This window comes from Phlebotomus papatasi, chromosome 2, assembly GCF_024763615.1.
Source record: "Phlebotomus papatasi isolate M1 chromosome 2, Ppap_2.1, whole genome shotgun sequence".
Taxonomy (NCBI): Eukaryota; Metazoa; Arthropoda; class Insecta; order Diptera; family Psychodidae; genus Phlebotomus; species Phlebotomus papatasi.
This window is the reverse complement of record NC_077223.1, coordinates 30,799,216-30,820,410: the sequence shown is the minus strand read 5'-3', so window position 1 is coordinate 30,820,410 and position 21,195 is coordinate 30,799,216. Positions and strand designations below refer to the sequence as shown.

Sequence of the window (21,195 nt, the reverse complement as noted above, 5' to 3'; positions counted from 1 at the left end):
ATTGTAATAGTTATTAAAATACACATTATTTAGTGAAAATTTTATGGAATTAAGATAGCTATTATCGAATCATTTCGTTTGATGTACAATATTAGGAAAGTGAAGTTAAATTAATTGATTTATCAGCAAATGCAAATCTCAACTTTAAATCGCTCTCCTGTAAAGTTGGCCATTCGCGAGTTGTTTGGTTTATATTCTGAGGGATCGAAATATGAAATTGTGAGAATGAGAAAACAGTAGTCGATACTGAATTAAGGTTTTCGTGAAAGTGAAAGAAATTGTTTGAAAAGACATGAGACTTGAGTATAGAAAAGTACTTTTTTTTACCAGTCTCAACAGATCGCTGAAGACCCCTCCGCCACCTCAGCGTCAGGGTGTAATTCAGCGTCACAATACCGGTGGCTCAAAACCATCGAGTCCGGCACCGAATCGATTGCACGTGATGCAGCATCACTATCCGCCACCAGGTGAGCGAATGGCGGCTGGTGTGAAGGAGCAGCGGGCACTAACGGCTGCCACTCTTGCAGGACACGAGGCATTTTCGTCGTTGGTGGATGTGGCGGTGCAGCAGCCATTGCTGCCTGTGCCACAGGACAAGCGCCCGCCCAATTTTCAGGGTAGTCCTGCCACACACCACGACATCCGGCTCCACCATATGGCCTTCCAGTTACACCAGCATCAGCGATTCCAGCAGCTGCAACAGGTAGGCAAATATTTTTTTTTGTGTGGCATCTTCAGTAGAAATTTAGCTGTGATTCTTGCTAAATTACAACAAAAAATCAAAAAGGATGAATTGTTGTATATTCAAAATCATTTCCAGAGGCGAGGCTCAATATATTTATTTTTCTCAGGAACATAAGGCAAAGTGCCCATGTTTCACACGATTCCAAGCTTTGTAATGACTAAGTTTTTCCTATGTTTCTGAATAAATTTGAGTCACATTTTACTGCTCGAACTCAAAGAGAGAGCAGTTACATAGTAGTCTTTTTTTCAACTTGTCACCGTTCTGGAGCTTAAACGGTAAGAGATATCGACTTCCGGTTTTCGATGACCCCCAATAAAAAAAACGACATCTAGACGTTTTTTTCTCTTCCTCCACCCCTCCCAGAAGCAAGCTAAGCGTTCCAGGCTTTGCGAAATGCTCGAACTCGTGACTTAGATTCTATATACTCAGAAGTACTTTCGCTTCATTTACCATTTACCAGTTCTCAACCGATTTGAGCCGATTCAAGTATCATTCAAAACATCCTCCAAAATTGTTTCAAAAGTATCGATTTTCAAATAAAAATTAGTTATCGGTTATGAACCGGTTCATTACCAATTCAAAACCGATTGGAACCGGTTCAGTTTTATAGAAAATTCCAAGACCTTTCCAACGAGCCCAAATATGACGCCATTCACTTGATAAATGCGCTCTCTAGTGTCTTTTTAACATTTGACTTTGAAAAACCGTTATTAGGAATGATTCAACGATATTGTCATCTAAGGACGAAATATCCGCCTGGGTAATCTCTAAAACATATCCAAAAATGAAAAAAATCGCACGACGCGTTTTCAAACAATCCCAAAAAAGCATGGTTTTGGAGGGGAAGGGGAGGGGTGGGAGGAAAATGAAGGTCATGTTAACGAGCCTTGGGTCGACTTATGGGGGTCCCCCTTAGGCCTCAAGTCGCTATCTCTAACCATTTGGCTTCTAGAGCTGGCGACAGCCGGACGGACAGACGGACAAACAGCGTGACGACATTTCTCAAAGATCGTCTGAAACGTGAGGATTTGTTGACAAAAATGGTCTCTGGGGACTGGAAAGTCGAAATTTTGAGGGGGTGAAAAAATCGAGGGATTATAATATACTGCTCTCTTCGTGGAGTTCGAGCAGTAAAATTGACCCAAGCTTTTTCAAAGATTTTTGGATATGTTTTAGAGATAGTCCAGGCAAACATTTCGTCCAAACATATGACCAGAAAATTCGCCATTTTGAATTATTGAACCGAATTGAATTGAATTATTGCCTATTTGACCGATTTTAACATGTGAGGGCGAAACTTAAAGATCTCGCGAAGCACTACAACTTTCTAGAATATTTGAACTTCGTAGGACCAACACCAGGGGCGGCTATAGTCAAAAAACCAATTTCAATATCACATAACCTCAATTATCTCGACTGTCGCTGAACCGATTTTGATGATTACTTCGACATAATTGTAGATGACATTTGTCTCTACATTTCGTCCATACATCATTTTCCGCTCAGACTACGCTATCACTCCGATTTTGCCGTTTAAGTGTGAAAAAATGATTTTTCCCATAATAACGCTTTGAAATCACTCAGATGCCAATTTGACTGCCTCTACTCCACAAAGACACTTAAAATAGGGTTTTAAATGGAAAGTCTCACAAAATACAACAATTCTTTGATAAAGTTGAAGTTCATCAAATGAACACTTGGGGCGCTCTGGTCGAAAAAACGAGTTTAGAATAAAAAAAACCTCGATTATCTCGGCTTCTGATTAATCGATGAGATCAAGTTCTACGGCAAAATTATAGAGAACATTATGGTCTACATTTCCCCCATATATCACTTTTCTGACAATCCATCCAAATCCTTGATATTTTGGTTTAAATACAAAATTTGTATAATTTCACAATTTAGATTCAAGATAACTGAATGGCGTCCCCCAACTTCAGCTCTAAACCGAATTTGCATGCATTCTGAATTAGCTCACATTAAGAATCTCACCTACATAAGCCGGTTAGGATTATCTGTCCCTTTTAATCAGTGTCCAAAAGTTTGTACTGTGCATAAGGGTCCAAAACCGTGTATTAAGGTTTGGTATATGTATAAGGGGTATTCCGAGTTATCTGACGTTAAGTTTGATTTTGTTTTTCTTACTTAATTTTCTTTTCGTTTTTCTTATGCTATTATAAATCCTTATTTTCTTTTTTTTTGTTGCTTTTTTTACTTGTTTTTTTTTTCTCTTTATCACAATTGATTGAATAAATTTTACTATTATTAATTTATCAATTGATGAAATTGATCCATGCACAATGAACCATTCAGTATTGTATTTATTAACTAAGAAATTCTCTGTTCCCATTCAGAATTACCTTAATTACCCTACAACAGTTTACCCCTTTCACTTCAGTGAGGTTTTCGTATAGTTGAGTAATTTTTAACAAACTGGATGTCCTATAAAAGAATCACAGCTCCCATAAACTCAAACAAGCTTTATCAATAAAAAAAAAACTTGTTTGAACAGCTCGACATGAAATTGGATGCCCAGAAGAGGCATGCTCCTCATATGTCACAAGCCGCCTTCGATGAGTTGCAATTTGAACGGGAAGGCCGCGAAGATCCTTTTGGTGGTCGCGATGGTCATCCACAGCAGCCGCCACCGCATGAACTGATGGAGCGACATGCTCACATTGAACGTGATTTGCATTCAGACCATGAACGTCTCATGGAACGGGATGCAATGCTGGTGAGTGCATCGGAGGAACGGGCAGCAATGCACAATGCCGAGATGGAAAAGGTGGCTGCTGAGCAAGAACAACAGAGACGTCTGGCGATGGCACAGCCACAGTATGAACCACCAAAAGTTGCTCCACGTCAGATTCTCGACCGTGATCGCGATAGAACGGAACGGTAAGTTCTTGTCCTTGTTTTTTTTTCAGGATATTTGGTTTGATGTAACGCTTTTTTCTGTAGATCTATGGTGCCGTCAAGATCAACAGATGGAACACTCACAGCTGCCAATTTGATCGATGCTATCATTACACATCAGATCAATCAGAGTGCATCGGAACCACCACCAGTTTCTGTGAGCAGAGCTCTCCACAAATCGGCATTCGTAAGTTGATTTTTTTCTTATCTAATTTTGCATTAATTCATCATCAATATTTTGTTAGAAATATCAAAGATCCTTTCCCTGACATCATGAACTTTAACTATCTTTTATCTTTCATGGAAAGTTTAGCTACTCCTTTAAATATTATTTGCACAGTAATACACCTCCTCCCTTGATGAAGCTAGGATTAGTAGGGGAATGTTCAAAATTGGATATTTAGAAATACACCATTAATTTTGGAAAATCTCCCCTAATGGTTTGTTTCTCAGATAAAATCTCCATGGTGTCTGGGACAATCCCCGAAGTGTGTCTTGGATAAAATAGAAAGTCAGTCAGAATTTCTATTTTATTCCGAAAAATTGTTGATAGAAGTGTTACATATTGACAGTAATGCAAATTACAACTGATAAAGTTACTTAATATGCCTGGTGAAAAAAATCCCCATTAAATTGTTAGGAAGACCACAAAATATTTCTTATATAATTATTTCATTGAAGTCATTGAGGTAACACAAAAATTTGATTTACAGTATTTTTTTTTGAGAACGATTTTACTACCAATATACAAGATACATTCCAATCATTTCATTTTGAAAATTTTTACTCTTTCATATTCAATTTGTTTTCCATATTGTTGTATGTATAGTAGCTGAATATGAATGTATAAAAAATATTACCATTTTTATTGCACGATTTGGCTGAACAATATTGGGTTGATTGACATCATTTTGAAGAAATGTTTAAATACATTCTTTAGCCATGACACATACCAATCAACTATTAAGGTTTGTGTCTCACAAAATCAGTTTTTTTTTCGGCTAAAACACATTAACTATCGGAATATTACTAATTTAATTTTTAATATTTAATTTACTTTAAAAAAAACTTAAAAAAAAACAATAGTACAGTAATTTGACTTGTCACTAAAATGTTAAAAAAAGATATGCAGCAGTAAATAACTGAAGCCTTATCTTTTAGCTAATCTAGTGCAAATTAAAGCTAAGACTACTACCTTTAACAGTATGTATCTCGGCTCAGTTTAAAATACTGGTAAATGTAGGGGAAGGCTTCCAGGCGTTGTGTACACTCTGGCTTTAAACACTTAATATTTTTCCCATATTACTTTATTGAATCTGATCTACGGTAATATATTTTAATAGCGAGTCTTAAGTCACACAGTTCTTGAAAAAATTTAGGTCAAATTTATCAAAGGTACATAATAAAAACATGAAATGTTCGAAGCAACAGTATGTGCGAAGTCTGCAAACTTATCGCTCTTTTGAAATTAGAGGGGATCGATTCTTACGGAAGAGTTATCATACTATAAAATTCAACATTAAAGTGAAAAGTTGCTTATTAAAACTTCTAGAAATTGCTGGTGTCTGGACACATCTGCTATAATTGTTTAATACTACAATGACAAGCGTGTTGTCAGATGAGCGATTTCGTTTTTAAGGCATTGTTACCATTCACAAGTAGACTTTGAAAGATTCGAAGATCTATTTGAAAAACCAAAAAAGAGGCATTCTTACTTCTTCATAATTCCGCAAGGTGGCTGAAGTACATCCTGTTCGAATTTATCGAGGTGTTCAAGTATCAAAATAAGTTGGTCTTTACTTTGTTGTGAGGAAAAACTCAAAGCTCGACGCTTACAATTTCTGTCCCATTGATAAATTACTCTACAATCACTGAGTAACTCTTTTCTCAGATTCTTAGTGTAATATTTCAAAATTTCAAGCTGAGATTCCACGTCGTCAAACGTGTTTTACTTAACAGCTAGAGCCAAATCATCTGCGTACAAGAAGGCCTTGGAAGGAGACGGCAGTGGCTGTTTATTTGCGTAGGGTGGAATAACCGGCTATCGCCATGTTTAGGAAAAAATTAAATTCATTTAATCATAACTTTTGAATCCTTGTTACAAGATAAGTCAAATTTGACACAAAGTTACTTAGATGTATTGGCTCTAGATACGTGAAAACAATAAACCTAGAACATAACGCTGGACTACTTAAAAAACTGATTTTTATTAATAATGCAAAAATAACCATTTCGTCGCCACTTTTTACCACTTTTCGCCAGTTTTGTAAAATTTGTAACCACTTCTCGCCACCCACTTGAAAAGAACCACACTCGGTTATTTTAGGCAATGCTATGAAAAGAATACATTCACCATTTCTCTTTCCTTGTGATCACTTTATTATTACTCTCTTTAAATGATTTTTCTTCACTTTTATTTGAGAAATCAAATTATGGGGCTTTTGCAGAAAGTAAACAATGCAGATTTGACAAATGAGAATGTACGAAGTGAAGTTAGCGTCGCCTATTGAAAAGATATGGCGACAGGTGGTAAAATCAATTCCAGAATATTACCACTTCTCGCCATGTCTCATTTTTATACAAAAATAATATAAAATGAAATATTAATTGACTAAATACAAATTTTATGTATTCCACAAGTGCAATTAAATATTCAATAGACAAATTATTTACCCAAATAGGTGTTTTTGGCCTGATGAAAATTTGACGACAGTTAGTAGATTTGATAAGAGATGTTGGATTCGATGCACTTGCTTAAAATATTGCTCTAAAAAGTGATCAAAATCGTGAATCCAAAACGAATAATTATTATTTTTCGATTCTATGCGTAGAAGCAGAAACAATACAAAAAAATTGCGACTCATTTATTTCATAAATTGCGAAAAATAGCGATTTCAATGTAAGTGGCGAGAAGTGGGGCACTGGCGAGAACTGGTGATTCCACCCTAGATATTAAACAAAGTAGGAGCCAGTACAGTACCTTGCCGTAAGCAATTTTTTGCAGTCTCCATCTGCTTTTCTGACCACGGAACTCAACAAAGAATCTGAGGTTCTCTAAGAGAGCCCCAATCATCTGTGCGAGGTCGTAATCATTAGTGAGATTGTAGATCTTGGACAGTAAAATTATGTGGTTTACTGTGTTAAAGACAAAGTCACCAACAACACCTTGGGTTGTTGGGACCTCCAACTCATCGTTGAGCTGTTCGTTGAGAAGTTCATCAAAGTACTCCACCCATCGGTCCAGGATGCCATTCTGATCGGAAACCAAATTCTCCTGCTTGTCCTTACAATATGAAGTTCGTGGCGTATATGGCTTCATACCCTGGACTTGCTGGTAAAACTTCCGCGCTTGGTGCGGCTGCGCTCTGTACTCTTCAACTACACTAACTAGTTTTTCTTCCCAAGCTTTTTTCTTGCATCTGTGCAGTTTCTTCTCCTGTTTTCTTAGCTCTCGATAAGACTCCACACGTGCCCGCGTTAAACTGTGGGAGCCTGTATACTGTCTGTGAATTGGCTCCCTCCCTACTTTTCCATTCATGTCACCCAAGACGATTTTAACATCGTACCTGGGGCAGGCACTCAGTGTTCGTTCTACTTGGTCGTAGAACGCCTCTTTTTCTGGTCAGAGGTTTCCTCGGTAGGGGCGTGAACGTTTATGAAGGTTATGTTTTGAAACATACCTCGCACGCGTAGAGTACATAGTCTTTCACTTATCGAGGCGAAACCGATAACAGCAGGCTTTAACTTTCGGCTGACAAGAAAGCCTGTTCCGAGCACATGATGTCGAGGATGGCAGCTATAATAGATATTATAACTCCCTTTTTCCAGGACACCCTCTCCTGTCCATCTAAGCTCTTGAAGAACCATTGTATCAGCCTTGTATTTGGACAGGACATCGGTCAGCTGCTGTGCAGCTCGAGCTCTGTACAGAGTGCGTACGTTCCATGTGAAAACTTCTAAATCGTTGTCCGTTTTTCCTTTGCTGGGTCGTCGTCGTTGGCTCAATCCGTATCCGAGGCTCCTTCTGTCTTTCTGAACAATCTTGTTTTTACGGGGAAAGGTTGTCAGCCCCTCGCCCAACCCTCTCTAGAAGGACCAGATCCCTTGTTCGTCTGCCCCAGATTTGTGACATCCCACTGGAGTTTGTTACCCAATCTTCCGTCACGCATCTGGGTGTGCCGGGGTCTACCAGGCATCTCACCCTCTTGGAGGTGAACATCGGAATTGGGGGGAAGAGGCTATACGTTACGCATTCACCACCCTTTAGACCCCTTCTGCCAATCAGCCTTACAGAAATTGAACCTTCTACGCAATGTAACATCTGTAGGCTTTATGGCAGCCGTAACTTAACACATAATGGGGACACATAGTATTTAGTAGGATTATTCGAAACTGAATATGAATTCTTCTAACATCAACGATTTTTTGTGCAAATATACAGTAGAGTCTCCTAAATTCGAACTCTCGGGGGGTATTTTTGGCATTTCTCACATCCCAAATTCGAACGATTTTTTCAAAACTAACGAAATTTGTGTGAGATTAAATTGTACTTTGATTCAAATTCTCGTACTTTCTCGCAAGTTTTAGTGGTAACATACTTCCTTTTCATTTTACACGACCATAATGTATGTAAACATTCAGGAAGAAGCACATAAATATGATTTTCATTCACCAAGAATACGAACTTTCTAACATAACCTCACAATTGACATTTTGAATCCAAACGGCGTTGGAATTTGATAGATTCAGATTTGAGAGACTCCACTGTAGTTCGATTTATCTTTTATCCAAGACACAGGATGTATTCCAGCCACATTGCGGAATTATGAAGAAGTAAGGACCTTGACATACCTGAGGATTAGGCGAGAGATGGCTTAGAATACTTATATTCGATATAATAGTTAAACTACATTTTCATCATTTTCAACTAATTTATGTTTCTCGGCCTAAGTCGTAAGTCTGTCAAGGACCTAAGATCTTCGATGTTTTTTTTTAAACTCGTGTATGGTAAGAATGAATTAATTACACAGATACTTGTCCACTGAAGAAATGGTCGACATAAAGTCCAAGTAGTGTAGACATATGTTTACATTTGAAAGCCCTAATTTTGAAAGCCAAGAAATTAAGATTAACCTGTATCTTTTTTGTCTAACTGATTAGGGTCTCAGCTAAGCTTTTTCTCTTTTTTTTTAATTCGATGATTAATGTGTTTTAGCCCTTAATTTGTGCTTTCAAAAAAAAATCACTAATTGCAATAATAGTTGGGTTTTAAAAGGGAATCAAATTGACAGAAAAGTTGGATTTATCCATTTCCAGTTCGCTGGACGTGATTTGCACAGTGGTGGGGTGTATGAGAATAGTGGCAGTAGCGGAGGTAGCAGTGGCAGTGGTGGTGCCAGTGGCGGTGGAGGAGGCAGCAATCAAGCGGCCAATGTGATAAAGATCGGCTTTGATAGTGAGCCAGATGTTAGAATGCCACCCAGTGGTCCAGTTATGACCAAAAATATTACAATTGGTCAATTGACAGATTCGATAATTCAGAAAGATTTTGGACCCAATCCCTTTCATCCGCTGCGTCAGACGCAATTTATGCAGTATCCGGGGCCTGAGCAATTGATGGCAACTGATCAATGGGGTAGGCGTTTGGGTGGGAAGGAGGGTGTAGTGACGGTGGATAGACTGAAGAAGGTGGCACAAGTGGAGGAGATGAAGAAGGATGAGAGTGGGAAGGATGGGAAGGAACACAGTGGTGGTGATGGTGGAAATGATGATGTAAGACAAGTTAGTGGAATGAGAATGACAGCACCGAGTCCAAATCATGCAGCTGCCCTCAAGTCAGCTTCGGTGACGGTGTCTGAAGCGCCACCGGAGCCAAGTGGGGCTTTCTATCATCTCAATGACAGTGACAGACGTCAACATGGCGCCATTCCATCGCATCAGACACAATTTGCGTTAGATTGCTATGTGAAGAATCGCATTGTCGAGGCGATGCGAACGGAAGATGAAAAGAGGTCAGATTCAATGGATAGAGAGAGGGAATTACGTGAGATGCATATGAAGCAGCAACAGCAGCAGCAGCAGCAGCAGCAACAACAGCAACAACAAAATGTGCAGCAGGGTTATGGGAAGATGGAGGTTGTAGTGGAGAAAAGTGGCAATAGTGGCGCTAGTGGCGGTGGGGAGTCAAATGTCACAATTGACGAGACATCTGGTGGAATGGTGATGAAACAACCACAACCAACTTTTGCTCCAGCCACGTCCGTTACAAGTTTCTCATCTAGCGCCTATCACTATCCCTACAGTGCGCTAAATGTAACCCCAGCGCCACCTACCAGTATAGCTACAGTGGCTATTGCGAAAACTAGCGAAGACACACGACCTCAGCCACCAGAACCCAAACCACTTCTCTCGGCGCAGTACGAAGAACTGAGCGACGAGGAGTAGTAGGTCTGCATTTTTTTTCTGGCGCGATAATCACGTGAGCATGAGATTACTTTTTATTACTATTCTATTTTTTTTTAATTACTCAACTCACATTTCTCTGTCTCTCCAACTCTCTCTCTCTCTCTCACACTCTCTCTCTCAAATGATCTTTGTGTTAAGAAATGAAAAATCTTGTAATTTTATCCCCCAATTTCCCTTTATTCTTCGTTTCGCTTTTTATATTAATATACATATTATTATAAATTATGTAAAATATTAAAGAAATGAGAAAAAAAACATTATATATTAAGATGAATGCGACGAGAAAATGTGTATTTAATAAGATTATAGTCGAAAGATAGAGAGAGAGAGACAGGGAGAAAGAGAGAGAGAGGGAATGTGTGAGAGGGAGGGAGAGCGTACATGAAGAAGTAAAAACAAAACGTTATTATTTTTTAAATGAAATTATTATTAACTATCTTTTCACCGTGAAAAGTGCACATAAAATAGACAAAAAGAGAAAAAAAGAAGAAAAAAAAATAACGTGTGAGAAAAAGATATTCAATGCAAAATAAAGAGGAATTCCTCTTTATGACACAAAATGAAAGAATAAGAATTTCACACACAAAAACCACAACACCTTCGTTTTTATTTTGTATCTCAGAAAAAAAGAAGATTTAAGAAAAATATTAACTATTTAATAAGTGAATAAATAAATGAGAAGAAAAAATCCTCCAAAAATGTTTCGTTGACTTTTTTCTAACATGCAAGTCTTTTTTTTTTAGATTTCTTTAAAAAAAAATCATGAAACATAAAATAGTGAAAGAGAGGAGAAATATAACACAAAACATAAATAAATGTTATTTAAAGAAAAAAAAGAAAAGAAAAGAGATATGAAAATTAGAGCGATTTTTTTTCCGGGACACACACACACAATGGAAGTATATAAATATTAGTGAAAAGAAATGAAAATAAATAAAAAAAACAAGTCTTAAAAATATAATTAAAAAAAAAACTTTAATTGATAAAACGTGCAGAAACACGAGAAAGGGTATGAGAGAATGACTTGAGTCTTTTTTCTAGAATGTTAAGATGAAAAATATAAAAAAATGGAAAAACAGCAAACAAAAAAATGTAAATAGGCGTTAGTTGAAAAGTGAAGAAGAGTTTGATGCAAAGTGAAGATGATGATAAAATCTGACGGTGGACTAACGATAATTTCTTGTCTCTTAATGAAAAAAAAAAACAAAAAATGGAAATATATATAATACACACAAGAAGAAAAATGGTAAATACAGATGAAAATGCAAATTTTTACGGTTTTCTTTCAATTTCTTCTTCTCATTAGGCAAAAGAAAAAAAAACGGTCCTTAAACTGCAATTTTGAAAAATGAGCCGGAAAAAGTTATAATGGTGCATTGCAACGATCAAGGAGCAGAGGAGGTATGCTGGGGTCGTACAACAACATACGGATAATGGTAAAGTACCTTTTAGCACTATTTACGGCATTGAATAAATGAGCAGTAAAAAGTTAAAATTGATCAGTAACAAAATATTTTGAAACAGTGATATTATCGTCCAAATTTTGGCAAAAGGAAAATAAAGGGCTTTTCACTCTATATGGAACTATTTTAAATGTTAAATATATAAAATAGACCCATTTTTGTAAAGATTTAAGTTTTTTACTGACCATAATCAGATATTTTACTGCTCATTTTTAATTTTTTACTGCACATTTTGAATTTTTTACTGCTCGTTTGTTTTTTGCCACTATTTACTATTTCAATTAGGGGAAGTGCTCATAATTTTGGAAAGCTTCTAATTTTGGACACTTTGAGGGTAAATTGGGACACAAAAATAAATTGATTAAAACTATGAATTTTTATTCCAATATTTGATGAATAATGAATTTTATCTAAATATTTGTTCTTTTTGGAAGATTTTAACACTAAAAACGTTAAATTTTGAATATGATTTCAGTTGAAATTGCTTTGTTGAAAATTCAGTGTGAGCAGTTGCTTACGAGAAATATGACAGAACTTTGTGTTTGCTTTAGTCTGATTTAGGGTAAGTGTGCCAAATTCCGGCCAGCTTGCAATTCCGGCCATTTTTTTGTTGCTCGAATTTTCATGAATTTTCGGTTTTTACATACTCTGGAGATTATACAGTGCAAAGGAATAACAAAAAATGCAGATTCCACAAACAAGATGATGTAAAAAGACATTTGAAGAATTCCCAATGGGCAAAGAACTATGAGAGTGAAGGTGGCCGAAATAAGGCACGAAAGCTATGTCAACATTTTTATTTATTTTAAAATGTATTAAGAATGATTTTAGAGAAAATGAAGACGATAAACTGTCTACAAGGCTCCAAGCAACACTCCTTAAAAAGAAGGAATAAAAAAAATCAATTTTTGTTAAAAATATTACATTTCAAACTTGACACTTTGGCGCTTGCATGCAACGCATGCAACTATGCCGAAATTTGGCTCACTTACCCTAGCTGTGGTGAAGTACTAACAATGTTTCTTCGCTTTTTTTGAGTGATATTATTGAATATTGTGTTGATTCACGTTAGTGGTGATTTGTAAATTTGACCTGAAGTGAGATTTGCCTTGTGAATTAGATTTTTCGTAGGAAAAATGGGAAATTTTTCAAGAGATTCACCAGTGAGGTGATACTCCTTATTTTGTCGGCAGCTGTGAGCAGCGGCTGCCTCCAAGGAGGTGTACTGTCTCCCCTCCTATGGTCCATGGTGGTTGATAGCTTGCTGGTGCAACTTAACTCAGCGAACTTTTATACACAAGGTTACGCTGATGATGTCTGCATTGTCATACGGGCGAAATTTCTATCTACACTGTGTGATCTTATGCAGAGGGCATTAAGCATCGTTGAAAGCTGGTGGTGTTCCCGCGGTTTCACGGTTAATCCCGAAAAAACTGCTCTCATCGCTTTCACGAAGAAGTACAAGCTGGAGGGGTATAGGGCACCCATACCCAAATTCTTTGGGAAAGAACTTACTCTGCAGAAAGAAGTATAATACCTTGGTATTCTTTTTGACCAAAGACTCACATGGAAGAAACATCCGGAAGACCGTATCACATCGGCCACTAGATCGTTCTTTTCATGTCGACGTTTACTCGGCAGATCTTTGGGTCTGTCGCCGAAAATTACACTATGGATGTATCAAGCCATAGTCAGATCACTGATCTCATATGGAGCTGTAGTATGGTGGCCAAGAGTCGAATATAAAAATTCGGCTCTGGCGCTGCAGCGGCTTCAGAGATTAGCTTGTATAGCAATCACAGGATCCATCCGGACAGCCCCCACCGCGGCGCTGGAGGTCTTGTTGAGCTTGCCTCCGCTTCCGCTTTATATAAAGGCTGAGGCGAGTAAGGCAGCAGTAAGACTGCGTTCTGCAGGAACGTGGAAGGTCGGGTGCCACCCAGCGGGACATGTTAAAATCATGGACACAATGGTTAAAAGTCACCCTGACCTTCTAATGAGGGACGATTTCCACCTTGAAGATAGACTGAGAAGATAGAATTGAGACAAAGAAGCTATGTATTGCATTACCCCCTCGCCCTTGTCCTCTATTTAGATTTAGACCCCGATTGAAAAGTACATCCTACTAAACTTCTCAAATTTTCACCATGATGAACACATTAGAAATTATTTCAGGAAATCCAGGTCATTATTATCAGTAGCGTACCTAAGGGGGTACGGGAGGAGCAGTCCGCCCAGGGCGCGAGCCTCCAGGGGCGGCGATGTTCCTTTTTTTAGACAACTAAACCCTGACCCTTTATTCTTTCCATGTGGAAATAAAAAAGATTTTAATAAAATAGACTCCGAGTCTTTCTGGAGCGCCCCTCTAATTCGTACAATGTCTTTTGTCCTTATAATTCTGCAAAATTTCGCGTTGAAATTAATAAAAAAAAAACTTTTAATTTCTTCACGAGATTTTTTAGGGCGCTCCTCTAGTTTTGTGGTCCTACTTTAAAAAGCATTTTGTCCTTATATATCAAAATTTCGCGTTAAATGAAAGAAAAAGCTTTTTTAATTCCCTCACTTTCTGGGGCGTCCAATTGTTCTAAAGGCTTTCTTGGTATCCATAAAGCTCTCAAAAAGTATTTTTTCCTTATATTTTTGCAAGATTTCGTGTTGAAATAAAAAAACGACACTTTAAATTCCTTCAGGTGCTTTTTAGGGGGCGCCTAATTTCTTGCAGAGCTTTCTTGGCGCTCCTCTTGGCTCTTAAAACGCATTTTGTTCTTATATTCTTTCAAAATTTCGAGTTGAAATAAAAACATACTTCAAAAAATATTAAATTGAAATTGTGCTGAAAATTCGCACAGCTCAAGAATGCGATGGTTAAGATTGTGTATTAAACTGGTACTTCTCAAATATTATGCATGAAATCTGCATAGCTCAAGCATAAAACGGTTTATATTGTGCTGAAAACGCGCACAGCTGTTCAGCATAAAAATAAACTGTTAAAAATTTAGATTCAATTTTGTTTGAGGCAGGACTTATGCACAATTTTATCCATTTTATTCTTGAGCTGTGCTCGGTTGTACCGGTTTTGACGAGCATCATCTGTTTTAAGAAGTCCAACCGCTGTGCATGTTTTCAGTACAACCTTAAGCATTTCATGCTTAAGCTGTGCATGTTTTCAGCACAATCTTAACCATTTCATACTTAAGCTGTGCATGTTTTCAAAATAACCATAATCAAAATACTATTCTTTAAAATTTTGATTTTTACTGTTGATCAACATTGAGTACTATATTCCTTGAAAAGGAGAGCTTCCACTTTTGCGTTTAACTTTTATTAAAAATAATTAAATTTTCACTGCATTTTCAAAATTAAACCTGCTAAACTCAAAATTAAAAGTTAAATTTTTCAAGGAATATAGTAGTCAATCATACTGATAAACAGTAAAACCCCCCGCTCGAACAATTTTTACCGTGGTAAGGGCGCTTTCGCGTACAACCGCACCCCCAGCATGAGTGTCTAGATACGCCACTAATTATTGTATTCGTTCATAGACGTAAAGTCGATGCAGACAACAATTTAAAACCAATTATAAGGCCACACAGAAAAAAAACATGATGAAATTGGCAAGTTGAAGTCTATTTGTTGAACTGAAATATAAGTTTATGGTTGCTGAAATTCTGTTTCGGGCCAGACTAATTGAGATTTTTAAGGATTGTAAAGATTGTTAGTCTAAAAATACGAATTATAGTAATAACAGAACTATGTTATGCAGGTATATTCACAAAATTTGAAAATTTCTCTTTCAATTAAGCTCATTACATTTCTTAAGCATTATATAATTCTTTCAATGTTGATAGGGTTATTTATCCAGCCACCAAGTCCATAGGCCGTCATTCAAAGCTGGATCAGCATTTGGGTCGCCAGGAAGATTCGCAGGGGGCAAGGCAGTTGCTTGGAAGTCATTGACTCTCTTCTTCATGTATTTTATTCTAAGGGGGTGTATGTTAGCTAAATTGTTCAATTCACAAGGATCTTCTTCCAAGTTAAAGAGACACGGAGCTTTTAGGGGTTCACAGGGTATCAATTTCGGGTTTCTCCTTCCGCAATTGATTTTAGTTTTTCCTCTCAAGAACTCTAGGTCATTTGGCTTCAAAATTCTTGTTGAATAGGGATTGAGAGCTTGCCAAACATCACTGTTCATCACTAATTGTGAGTAGTAGAAGCTTTCTGGGCTGTCTTCTTTAACCATATCTCCCAGCCAAGAGTCATATGTACCATTGAAATTTGTCCCATTGACGTACTTCCACCCGTCTCGGTAGTATGAAGAATATCCATCAATTGGATCAATGTTATGCAAGATTTCTCTGCGAATTGGAGTTCTGTTTAAAGAAAGAGTGGACCAAATGTTGTTTCCATCACGCTTTTCGCATTTGTGGCTTGGAACACCAGCCAATTCGGTAAATGTGGAAAACCAGTCAGTAACGTGTATCAAGTGGTCAGATACATAGTGTCGTTGCTTCAACAAGGCACTCCAAACGAGGGCTGTTCCTCGAAGGCCTCCTTCCCATGGGCTGTTTTTTTGCTAGAATGAAAATCATTTTTATTAAATTGCTACATTAAACAAAGAAAAATCATGTTTTTTTATATCGTCGGTTAGATCAGCGACTGTGCTAACTGCATTTTGACAACTTTTCAGTGGACCATTTTTTCACTAATAAAAAGTAAACCCTGAATGAATTATTTTAAATCACAAATATCGAAAGAATAACAAGTAATCTGTCTGTTAATGCAAAGAAATTAGAGAAAAGTAGATATGATATTATATTAATATATAATTTATACAAATTCGTCTAAAAATCAACTTAGAGCCGCCACATTTCTACGGCTTAAGTGGAGTGACAGCTTAAAATTACAAAAATAAATTAAGAGGCATATTTCTTCTATTCTGATCGACCCATTATTGGGCGCAAATAAAGTTCTTATTACAATATAGAGGAAAGCGCGCTACCTTTGGACGATTTATGCTTCGCACAAATAATTTTTTAACTATGTTATAAATGTATTTGGCCTATTATAAAGCGTGGAATCGAATGAATTTCCCCATGGAAAAATGGCTCTCAAATCTGAGTCACAGTAGATAAAAAAAAAACCTAATGCAGGTTTGGAAATGTCATTTTATTGTGATTCTTTTAAATTTAAACTATTTCTTTGCTTTATTCCAATGTCTGGTTAGCAAAGTCCCGCACCTTCTTAATTCCCCTCAACAGGTTCTTGAAAAGCTCTTCTGCACGGGCTCTGATGACGTCTTTCCATTTTTGCTTGAAATTAGGCAAACTTTTGGCTGGTTTAACCTTTTTTCTGAGATCCTCCTTCAAAGTTCCCCAATAGTTTTTAATAGGACGCAGTTCCGGTATGTTGGGCGGATTAAACTCTTTCTGCACATAAATGACTCTATTATCGTTGAACCACGCAATCGTATCCTTAACGTAGTGGCTTTATGCTAGATCTGGCCAAAACAATGGTGAAACATCATGGCTTCGATAGAGCGGCAGAAGACGTTTCTTGAGATACTACTTCGATGTAAATCTCTTTGTTCATGATCGCGGTCATGAAAAATTCTTGACTTCGAAGACCACACGAGCAAATTGCCATCCAAACCAAGTATTTTTTCGGGAACTTGGTGTAGTTATTGTATCGATACTTGCTTTGTACACCTGTGCGGTGTGCGAGTCTTTGCCGTATAGTATTGTTGTCCAGGCAATTGGTGGAAGTCAGCTTTCACGATGGTTTCGTTGTCCTTTCAAACACATCTTTCAAAACCTTTAAGAAGGTGATCATTCAGCTTTCTGGACCTTGTTTTGGCGGACTTTCGTTGCTTATCTTTACGATGAGGTGCAGGTTGGGCTTTATAAGTCACTAAATCATCCTTCTTCTTAATTTTATGAACTAGGTAGTGTGAAATATCCGTCTTTTTGGCCACATCTCGGAGGGATAGAGAAGGGTTTCTTTAAAAGTACCCTAGCACCCTTTTCTCCATGTCGCGGTCTTGAATTCCAGGCTTCCTACCACCAGCTTGCTTTCGGACAATCGTCTTTGTATCCTTCCGGTGAGTTTTCCTATTTCCGCATAAGTCGCATTTGGATTTTGTAGGTAAATGTCAACTAACTGTTGTCGGATTCTCTTCATCTTCTTGAGATATCTCAACCAAAAATCAATGTTTTTTAACGAGAGTGGTATCAAAATAAAACTAATAAAATGCACTAAAAATGACAACTGACAAACAAAAAGTAAACAATAGTTGAAACTCTACGCTTTACGACTATATTTCAATAGCTAGTCCAATGCCTCAAATGTTCAGAAAAGAACTATGGGTGAAATCCATGAGGAACATAGAGAAAAAATTGAATTGTCCGAAGCTTAAGTCGTCCGAAGGTAGCGCGCTTTCCCCTACTGGAATCTTATAAAACATCAAAAATTTGTTGTACAAATTCTATGGGTGCTGAACTGAAGACACAAAAACGTACTTAAATAACATATTAGATATCATCATAAGGCGACGTAAGCAAAGCCAAAATCATAATAAAATTAAGTTATTAAATCATCGAAAAAGTTAATAGTACTTAAAAGTTTTCTGAAAAATAAAACATTAAATTTATTCTAGGTTTAAATTAAATGTGTGCAATATTTTATCACAATCTAACTTACTCCTCTCAATGGATAATTAGACGAATGAGTGCTGTATAGCCCAACGGTAGGTCCGCCATTGTCTGAGAAGAACACGATTATCGTATTTTCCAGCATTTTCTTCTCGTCCAAGGCTCTGATTACTGTTCCAACCGATCGATCTAGAGCCCTAACCATTGCGGCATATGACCTTCTTATTGGATCTTGAATATGTTCCATTTTCTGTAGGTCTTCTGGGATTGTTTGTAGCGGATCAGATGGATTTGCTGCGGTATGAACAGCAGCTTGAGAAACGAAAAGAAACATTGGTCCTTCCGAAGGATTATGACCCAAAATCATCTTTGATGCTTCATCAGCTATAACGTCGGGTAAATATTCTCCAACTCTATCTCTGTAGACAGTTTCATTGCGCCAGAAGTCAAAACCGATAGCGTACGGTGCAAAGTCGACTTCGCAAGTTCCATCAAAATAGTCAAGGTATCCGTTGAAGAAACCAACGTAAGAGTCAAATCCTCTTTGGGTGGGAATGTGTGCTTTTCTTGCATTTCCCAGATGCCACTTTCCTACGAGATGAGTTCTATATCCTGCCTCTTTGAGGTATTGTGGGAGAATCTTTTCGTTTAATGGAAGACCCCGGGGTTCATCTGCCCAAAGCGCACTGTGTTGCATTTCAGTATGAATTGGATATTTACCAGTTAACAAGGCAGATCTTGTAGGTGTACAAACTGCTTGTGTGTAATGTCGATTGAATATAATTCCCTGGTAGCCCAATGCATCAAGATTTGGAGTCATTATTTGGTTGTTACCTCTGAGGCTAAGATCGTAAGATCCCTGAGTGAATAGACGAAATTCTTGAAAGATTGCATCGATTTCAAAATTTTAACACTTACAAGATCATCAGCAACTATTATCACAATATTAGGCTTATTTTGCACATTTGATACTTCCTTCGATATAATATTTTTAGAAAATAAAATTAAGAGAATAGCAACAAATATTGAAGTAAATTTCACCATTCTTTTGTGTTTTCTTGTGACTTTTTCCCGCAAGATGCTATGACTTTGTGGCACTGTACCCGAAAGAAAATAAATTTTATACTACCAAAACGAGAAACAATTGATAAAAAGTTGATTATCCATATATTACAGGGTGATTTTCGGCCTTTTGTCTCTTTATATTAGCTTTATTATTCTGAAATTTCTGATTAGATTAACGAATATAAACATTTTACAATTGAACTTATATTCAATTTTATAATTTCATTGTGGTTGGCAAAATGTGTTAGTTTTGCAAAATGCTCGTGACTTAGTTTCTGATCAAAAGCATTTTCACATTATTTACCTATAATTAAATTTCTTTAGAGGCTCGAATCATGGGGAAATGTAATGTGTTCATGAACGAGGATGTCGTAAAGTACTTTTCGTTTGCGGTATTTAACTTTAAATTTACAGGTTCACAACCACAACCAATTTGTAGGTGATAGAGTTAATCTAATGGCCTAGACACACACGCTTCCGACTTAAGCCGAGAGACGGCTTCATGTAATTATAATTAAAAAAGGGACAGATAATCCTAACCGGCTTATGTAGGTGAGATTCTTAACGTGAGCTAACTCGGAGTGCATGCAAATTCGATTTGGAGCTGAAGTTGGGAGACGCCATTCAGTTATCTTGAATCAAATTCGTGAAATTATACAAATTTTGTATTTAAACCAAAATATCAAGGATTTGGATGAACTGACAGAAAAGTGTTATATGGGTGAAATGTAGACCAGAATGTTCTCTATAATTTTGCCGTAGAACTTGAACTCATCGATTACTCAGAAGCCAAGATAAGCGAGGTTTTTTGTTTCTTAACTCGTTTTTTCATCCAGAGTGCCCCAAGTAGTCATTTGTTGAACTTCAACTATATCAAAGAATTGTTGTCTTTTGCGGGACTTTCCATTTAAAACCCTATTTTAAGTGTCTTGGTGGAGTAGAGGCAGTCAAATTGGCATCTGAGTGATTTCAAAGCGTTATTATTGGAAAAATCAATTTTTTCACACTTAAACGGCAAAATCGGAGTGATAGCGTAGTCTGAGCGGAAAATGATGTATGGACGAAATGTAAAGACAAATGTGCTCTACAATTATGTCGAAGTAATCATCAAAATCGGTTCAGCGACAGTCGAGATAATTGAGGTTATGTGATATTGAAATTGGTTTTTCGACTGTGGCGCCCCTGGTGTTGGTCCCACGAAGTTCAAATATTCTAGAAAGTTGTAGCATTTGGTGAGATCTTTCGTTTAAGCTCTCATTCATCAAAATCGGTCACATAGAACCGGAGATATGATTTTTTGAATTTCGTGAACTTTGACCCCTCATATCTCCGGTTCTATTGAAACCACAGCGCACATACGCACCATCTTAGAAACGTCCTAGACTGGACTACAACATACTAAAATTTCATTAACTTGCACAATGCCGTTTTTGAGAAAAGTGACTTTGAATTTCGATGAATTTTGATGCTATCGCAGCGCCACCTGTGGTGACTTTTTGAACTTCAATCTGAAAGTGCTCATCGAGACGAAACCAAAAAGGTAAAATTTAGGTCGCTATGTTAGTTAGAACCGGAGATAGAGGCCGGTCAATGTTCGAACTTTGACCCCTTATAGCTCGGGTCAGGGGTTTTAGATCGACTTAAGGTTTTTTTTTTGTTTGATAGGTATAATCAACGACTACAACATACTAAAATTTCAGCCCGATGCACAATGGAATTTTTGAGTTATTTAACTTATAAGATTTAAAAATTTTCTTTTTAATAATAGCGCCCCTAGCGGTGGTTTTATGAACTTGCGATGTTAGAAGGGGAAGTGGAATTTCACGAGAGCTTTCCAAAAAGCCCTCATTTTTTAAGTTCTGATAATTAGAACCGGAGTTATGGCCATTTTAAG

The 21,195-nt window shown here is 37.2% G+C and overlaps 2 protein-coding genes across 8 annotated transcripts in view; one reads left to right on the top strand and one right to left on the bottom strand.

Annotated features, from left to right (window-relative positions):
• The window catches only part of LOC129803435 (uncharacterized), a 124,289-nt gene that overhangs the window by 62,472 nt on the left and 40,622 nt on the right, over window positions 1-21,195 (top strand). For 4 of the 7 annotated variants that reach the window (XM_055850002.1, XM_055850003.1, XM_055850000.1 and 1 more), the window contains exons 11-14: window positions 331-703; window positions 3,258-3,643; window positions 3,707-3,848; window positions 8,978-11,403. In XM_055850002.1, the coding sequence (XP_055705977.1) occupies window positions 331-703; window positions 3,258-3,643; window positions 3,707-3,848; window positions 8,978-10,105 (2,029 nt within the window). In that variant the 3' untranslated portion in view covers window positions 10,106-11,403. Of the gene's footprint in view, window positions 1-330; window positions 704-3,257; window positions 3,644-3,706; window positions 3,849-4,578; window positions 4,729-8,977; window positions 11,404-11,432; window positions 11,563-21,195 lie in introns of those variants that run through there. The other 3 variants (XR_008751862.1, XM_055850004.1, XM_055850005.1) reach the window with 3 other exon arrangements.
• On the bottom strand, window positions 15,201-19,326 carry LOC129803443 (arylsulfatase I-like). The gene is made up of 3 exons (XM_055850019.1): window positions 19,155-19,326; window positions 18,286-19,095; window positions 15,201-16,162 (listed from the first exon to the last, which is right to left on the bottom strand). Exons 1-3 carry the CDS (start codon window positions 19,278-19,280, stop codon window positions 15,440-15,442), a joined length of 1,659 nt encoding a protein of 552 aa, XP_055705994.1. The 5' UTR covers window positions 19,281-19,326; the 3' UTR covers window positions 15,201-15,439.